Below are 8,070 nucleotides of genomic sequence, written 5' to 3' on the forward strand. Positions count from 1 at the left end.
GTTCTGACATCTACACTACTATAACAGGTCAGTTAACTAGTGATAGTATAGTGTTGACATCTACACTACTATAACAGGTCAGTTATCTGGTGATAGTATAGTGTTCTGATATCTACACTACTATAACAGGTCAGTTATCTGGTGATAGTATAGTGTTGCCATCTACACTACTATAACAGGTCAGTTATCTGGTGATAATATAGTGTTCTGATATCTACACTACTATAACAGGTCAGTTATCTGGTGATAGTATAGTGTTGACATCTACACTACTATAACAGGTCAGTTATCTGGTGATAGTATAGTGTTGACATCTACACTACTATAACAGGTCAGTTATCTGGTGATAGTATAGTTCTGACATCTACACTACTATAACAGGTCAGTTATCTGGTGATAGTATAGTGTTCTAACATCTACACTACTATAACAGGTCAGTTATCTGGTGATAGTATAGTTCTGACATCTACACTACTATAACAGGTCAGTTATCTGGTGATAGTATAGTGTTCTACACATCTACACTACTGTAACAGGTCAGTTATCTGGTGATAGTATAGTGTTGACATCTACACTACTATAACAGGTCAGTTATCTGGTGATAGTATTGTGTTCTGACATCTACACTATAACATGTCAGTTATCTGGTGATAGTGTAGTGTTCTGATATCTAAACTACTATAACAGGTCAGTTATCTGGTGATAGTATAGTGTTGACATCTACACTACTATAACAGGTCAGTTATCTGGTGATAGTATAGTGTTGACATCTACACTACTATAACAGGTCAGTTATCTGGTGATAGTGTTCTGATATCTACACTACTATAACAGGTCAGTTATCTGGTGATAGTATAGTGTTCTGATATCTACACTACTATAACAGGTCAGTTATCTGGTGATAGTATAGTGTTGACATCTACACTACTATAACATGTCAGTTATCTGGTGATAGTATAGTGTTGACATCTACACTACTATAACAGGTCAGTTATCTGGTGATAGTATAGTGCTGACATCTACACTACTATAACAGGTCAGTTATCTGGTGATAGTATAGTGCTGACATCTACACTACTATAACAGGTCAGTTATCTGGTGATAGTATAGTGTTCTGACATCTACAATATAAACAGGTCAGTTTTCTGGCAAAAATTGCTCAGATACACGAATACGATATAAGATTCAAAATGTGTGAATCTTGCCTTTAACATTCCAGAATCCTTCCTGAATCACACTAGTGTTCTGTTCCATGTTCAGCCATAGACATGTCCCACAGACAGCAAGACTGGTTTAAATAAACACAATGAACAGATTGCAGCACACTGTGTTCGTTATTAACACAATACACATGTTTTAACAATACAATGTTTATTATACATTGACTACAGATCATTACTTTTTCTGTCCCAATGACATAGGATTTGACTAATTACCGAACAGTCCCCATAACCTAGTTTATACTGTAGTGACCTTAACCCTACACCTAGCAACCTCATAACCTGGTCTATACTGTAGTGACCTTAACCCAACACCTAGCAACCTCATAACCTGGTATATACTGAGGTTATACTGTAGTGACCTTAACCCAACACCTAGCAACCTCATAACCTGGTCTATACTGTAGTGACCTTAACCCAACACCTAGCAACCTCATAACCTGGTCTATACTGAGTTTATACTATAGTGACCTTAACCCAACACCTAGCAACCTCATAACCTGGTCTATACTGTAGTGACCTTAACCCAACACCTAGCAACCTCATGACCTGGTCTATACTGTAGTGACCTTAACCCAACACCTAGCAACCTCATAACCTGGTCTATACTGTAGTGACCTTAACCCAACACCTAGCAACCTCATAACCTGGTCTATACTGTAGTGACCTTAACCCAACACCTAGCAACCTCATAACCTGGTCTATACTGAGGTTATACTGTAGTGACCTTAACCCAACACCTAGCAACCTCATAACCTGGTCTATACTGTAGTGACCTTAACCCAACACCTAGCAACCTCATAACCTGGTCTATACTGTAGTGACTTTAACCCAACACCTAGCAACCTCATAACCTGGTCTATACTGAGTTTATACTGTAGTGACCTTAACCCAACACCTAGCAACCTCACAACCTGGTCTATACTGTAGTGACTTTAACCCAACACCTAGCAACCTCATGACCTGGTCTATACTGAGTTTATACTATAGTGACCTTAACCCAACACCTAGCAACCTCAAAGGTTTCATATCTGTTGGTGTAACGACTAAGGTGTTGGTTTGACAGTTGCTGGATGAGAGGCTAGTCCCCACATTCACTACAATACATTACACAATAGTGTACATGTATTCTTCACCACTAATATAACACCTGCTAACTTCTATTATATATTTAGTGCACTAGATTACATACATTTCTGATATGCCAGTTTAATTACAAATAAAAACAAACTGCTTAACTTGAAATTGATATCCAACACAACTCCATAAGATGAGGTGTCCCATCAACCCACTATTTATACATTTACTTTTGATACTTAACTATATTCAGAACCAAATACTTTTTTACTTTTACTCAAGTAGTATTTTACTGGATTACTTTTATTTGAGTCATTTTCTATTAAGGTATCTTTACTTTTACTCAAGTATGAAAATAAGGTACTTTTTACACCACTGGTCCCATAAACCCACTCCCAAACTCCTTCTGTATGGCTGAAGTCCAATCCAGACCTCCCTGCTCAAGCCATGGATAAATATACCTGTCATTTTGGCGCAAGGAAAATATAACACATCCAGGTAGACTCCGCGAAATGACGATGCCACGGGCCGCACCGGAGATGTTGAGATTAACGAGATGCGACACTTCGCAGTCACACACAGTATCTGCGCATGTGCACAGGTTCGCATCACGCTGTTTAAAGTGTGGTATCCAGGGCACCAAAACAGCAGAGAAGAACACTCTTAGTTGTTGTTGAAATTGACCCACTATGCGGTTTACTTTCTGCATCTACGTCATATTGCTGAGTCTACTTTTTTAGTTAACAATTCACAACAGAAATGCTTTCAAACCATTTTTCTGCCACATTCAATCACATAAATGCATTTTGTAATTGTCATAAAAAATAAACATTTAGTATGAGACGCAGTGTAATGATGTTAGGAATGGAGGTAGATATGTGGATTATGCGACAGGATGCGTGCCAATATCTCCCTTCTCCTGTAGTGTGCACTTGTTCACTTCCCTTCTTGGATACCTCATTTACGCACACTGTATATAGACTTTTCTATTGTGTTATTGACTGTATGTTTATTTACTCCATGTGTGACTCTGTGTTGTTGTTTGTGTCGCACTGCTCTGCTTTATCTTGGCCAGGTCGTAGTTGTAAATTTGAACTTGTTCTCAACTGGCCTACCTGGTTAAATAAAGGTGAAATAAAAATTTTAATTGGAAAGAAAATGCCAGGTATGGAAACTTGTTCCATGGCCTATGCCTAAACCAATCCAATGTTTTTAAACTTGTCAGGAGGAGAGAGAGATTGGGAGGAGTCTATTTCCACGTCTCACATCCTACCACTAGGGGGCAGCAGCAGCCAGGGCCAAGTTCTTGTTGGACTGGGCCTTTAAGAAAGTGATTTCGCACCAGGTTTAGGGTCAATTCCATTTCAATACAGTGAATAAACTGAAATACATTTTCCTCAGAGCTTGTCTATGTAATGAGAATGTTGAAATTGGAAGTTGGAGTTGTCTATGAGATGGGATTGGGATATGGGATTCTGTCTCTCCCTCTGAAATATAATACAACCATTAAACAACTACATTCACTTGCTAAATAATATCTGCTTTTCAAAACAGTTGAATCTAACCACTACCTGTATTAAAGGTCACCAGGGGTCATGACCTGTTTGTTGCACTGATGGTCATTGCCACCTGTCTTACTGTAGTCAATGATTAGTCCCAGTTAATTTAGTAACAAAACCTTAGACACTGTTCTGATAACTGATGGTTATTTATGATCCAACCCTTCATTCTGGTGTTGCCTCCACAAACAGGAAGTGAACAAGATATGAGTCCAAATGTAAACAGTAACATTCACTCTGTCTTAAAAGGCACAATGTCTTATTTACACCAGTTTTTCTTTCTTCAAGTTTAGGAGTAGACCTTTAAAATGTACACTGCAAAATTAACTCTGTCCTAAAGAGGCAGAGAGATGTCTTGTCCTTCTAGATTACAGATGTTATGCCCCTATTTATACACACTTTTTGACATACAGTATGAATACATGATTGTGTGTCAGCTTGTGCAGCAGACAGTAGTCAGTCATGTTTCTCCTGGTCACGTGATGCGGCAGCCCAACCTGCGACTTCAAAAATCAGTGTCAGCTCTCGGCCCAAGAGGGAATTACCTCCTTATCTAATTAAGAAGTTGGTTTCTCCTGTGGGAGACTCAGGTTCAGATCAGTGTCTTCGTGTGTGTGTCTGTCTGAATTTGAACATTTGTTTCTCTCTGACCTGTAGTTCAGAGTACCATTCTATCAAATCACACCAGCCTTCAGACCACCATTAACATACAGTAGAGAGTTCATTAAACGTACCTATGAGAAGCTTATTTCTCACAGATCCATTCTTGTGAAAATGAACATCCCAAATCCCTCCATACGCCTTGGCTTGACGATATGTAATAGATTTCCCCACAGTTCTGGTACGTACCACCACCAGGCTCTCCACTCCACCAATACCTGCAGTAGAAACAACAGAGTTAGACTGACCACTCTCTCAGAACCTAGAGTATGAACAACACAGAGTTAGACTGGCCACTCTCTCAGAACCTAGAGTATGAACAACACAGAGTTAGACTGGCCACTCTCTAAGAACCTAGAGTATGAACAACACAGAGTTAGACTGCCCTCTCTCAGAACCTAGAGTATGAACAACACAGAGTTAGACTGACCACTCTCTCAGAACCTAGAGTGAACAACACAGAGTTAGACTGACCACTTCAGAACCTAGAATATGAACAACACATAGTTTGACCACTCTCTCAGAACCTAGAGTATGAACAACACAGAGTTAGACTGTCTCTCTCAGAACCTAGAGTATGAACAACACAGAGTTAGACTGACCACTCTCTCAGAAAGAGTATGAACAACACAGAGTTAGACTGACCACTCTCTCAGAACCTAGAGTATGAACAACACATAGTTAGACTGTCTCTCTCAGAACCTAGAGTATGAACAACACAGAGTTAGACTGACCACTCTCTCAGAACCTAGAGTATGAACAACACAGAGTTAGACTGTTCAGAACCTAGAGTATGAACAACACATAGTTAGACTGACCACTCTTCAGAAAGAGTTGAACAACACAGAGTTAGACTGACCACTCTCTCAGAACCTAGAGTATGAACAACACATAGTTAGACTCTCTCTCAGAACCTAGAGTATGAACAACACAGAGTTAGACTGACCACTCTCTCAGAACCTAGAGTATGAACAACACATAGTTCTCCACCTCTCAGAACCTAGGTATGAACAACACAGAGTTAGACTGACCTCTCTCTCAGAACCTATCAGTATGAACAACACAGAGTTAGACTGACCTCCTCTCAGAAAGAGTATGAACAACACGGAGTTAGACTGACCACTCTCTCAGAACCTAGAGTATTACAGAGTTAGACTGACCTCTCTCTCTCAGAACCTAGAGTATGAACAACACAGAGTTAGACTGACCACTCTCTCAGAAAGAGTATGAACAAAACAGATAATCAGTCCTACTCCTTCCACTGTGGTCAGTGTTATTATAGATCAGTAGTCTCTTACCTTGGGTGGTCAGTGTTATTATAGAGCAGTAGTCTCTTACCTTGGGGTGGCCAGTGTTATTATAGAGCAGTAGTCTCTTACCTTGGGGTGGTCAGTGTTATTATAGAGCAGGAGTCTCTTACCTTGGGGTGATCAGTGTTATTATATAGCAGTAGTCTCTTACCTTGGGGTGGTCAGTGTTATTATAGAGCAGTAGTCTCTTATCTTGGGGTGGTCAGTGTTATTATAGAGCAGGAGTCTCTTACCTTGGGGTGATCAGTGTTATTATAGAGCAGAAGTCTCTTACCTTGGGGTGGTCAGTGTTATTATAGAGCAGTAGTCTCTTACCTTGGGGTGGTCAGTGTTATTATAGATCAGTAGTCTCTTACCTTGGGGTGGTCAGTGTTATTATAGAGCAGTAGTCTCTTACCTTGGGGTGGACAGTGTTATTATATAGCAGTAGTCTCTTACCTTGGGGTGGTCAGTGGGGTGCCGTCCACCCATTTCCAGGTCCCCTCAGTAACAGAGTCAGTCATACCAATCCAGACATAACTGACTGATTTAAACCCATTGATGAATGTCTGTTGTTGAGGAACAGAAAAAGCATTGTTACTAACACATGATGGACTAATAAATAGAGTATCTCTCTCTGTCTCTCACCTGTTCCTCTTCACTGTTAATGATCACCAGATCTGCTCCTCTCTCCAGACAGTCCTGTCTACTCTCCTCCCAGGATTTCTTCTCAGTAGAGAGGTAGTAACAGCTGCAGCCAAACCTTCTCCATCCTTCAGGACAGGACCCTATCTTTGAAGTTTCACATTAAACCTCTCACTAAAGGCTTCAGTCGTACTAAAGTTATACTTAAATCTGAAGTGGTTCTCCAGCAAATTAGTAAAAATGTCTCACCCCATGTTCAAGAATGGCATTTTTCCATTTATTCAGATTACAACCTCTCACTTTTGGTTATTTTAAAATTAAATGATCTCCAAAATATCGCTATTTTTAAAACAAGCCATAAAAAGTTGTTTGCAATTTCAGTTTATTCCAAATATTATGGTTAAACTCAAATATACTAATTGATTTAAAAAAACTTTATTTTTTATGTAAAGCGTTATAATCTTTCTACGTTATAGAAATAGGACTGGTAGAGTTGTTACACATGCAGCTAACAAAAATATATGGAAATGTCTGTTCTACTCAAAATTAAAACCAACGTTGGGAAGAGATTTTCCATGTACCTATTCCATGGTACATGGTTTATGAACTGATACACAAAACGACCCTGGATTAAAAAAAGGTTAAAATTATTACACACAATTCTTGCAACCAATAGAAGGTTATATACAGTGTATTCAGAAAGTGTTAAATGTAAAAATAAAAATAAATCCCCCGTCATCAATCCACACACAATACCCCATAATGACAAAGCAAAAACAGTTAAAAAAAACATTTTGGCAAATGTATTAAATAAAAATACTTCTGTAAATGTAATATTTCCGTTTAAGACAGTTTACTCAGTACTTTGCTGAAGCACATTTGGCAGTGATTTACAGCCTTGAGTCTTCTTGGGTATGACGCTACAAGCTTGGCACACCTGTATTTGGAGAGTTTCTTCCATTCTTCTCTGCAGATCCTCTCAAGCTCTGTCAGGTTGGATGGGGAGTGTCGCTGCAAAGCTATTTTCAGGTCTCTCCAGAGATCGGGTTTAAGTCCGTGCTCTGGCTGGGCCACTCAAGGACATTCAGAGACTTGTCCCGTAGCCACTCCTGCATTTTCTAGGCTGTGTGCTTAGGGTCGTTGTCCTGTTGGAAGGTGAACCTTCGCCCCCAGTCTGAGGTCCTGAATAATACCATGCTATTGTTTGAGGAGAGTGCACAGTTATGAACTTAAATGTATTCATAAACCAATTAGGCACATTTGGGCAGTCTTGATACAACATTTTGAACAGAAATGCAATGGTTCATTGGATTAGTCTAAAACTTTGCACATATACTGCTGCCATCTAGTGGACACAATCTACATTTCGTAGTCATATATTTGCCTTTCTTTGCATTATAAAGATGGAAAAAACAAACATATTTTTTTTGTATTCTCTTTTACCAGATCTAATGTGTTATATTATCCTACATTAATTTCACATTTCCACAAACTTCAAAGTGTTTCCTTGCAAATGGTATCAAGAATATGCATATCCTTGCTTCAGGTCCTGAGCTACAGGCAGTTAGATTTGGGTACGTCATTTTAGGCGAAAATTTAACAAGAAAAAGGTCCGACACT

The 8,070-nt window shown here is 39.3% G+C and overlaps 1 protein-coding gene across 1 annotated transcript; it reads right to left on the reverse strand.

The window, feature by feature from the left end:
* Positions 1-4,589: 4,589 nt before the first annotated feature.
* LOC121843553 (C-type lectin domain family 4 member E-like) lies at positions 4,590-6,593 on the reverse strand (the record flags this gene model as incomplete). The annotated part of the gene is given in 3 exon segments (XM_042313258.1): positions 4,590-4,734; positions 6,265-6,374; positions 6,454-6,593. Coding segments are annotated over 3 exon segments (383 nt in total), but the record flags the coding sequence as incomplete, so codon positions are not given.
* Between the last annotated feature and the right edge of the window lie 1,477 nt (positions 6,594-8,070).

Source organism: Oncorhynchus tshawytscha, unplaced genomic scaffold (assembly GCF_018296145.1).
Source record: "Oncorhynchus tshawytscha isolate Ot180627B unplaced genomic scaffold, Otsh_v2.0 Un_contig_8856_pilon_pilon, whole genome shotgun sequence".
NCBI classification, from domain to species: domain Eukaryota; kingdom Metazoa; phylum Chordata; class Actinopteri; order Salmoniformes; family Salmonidae; genus Oncorhynchus; species Oncorhynchus tshawytscha.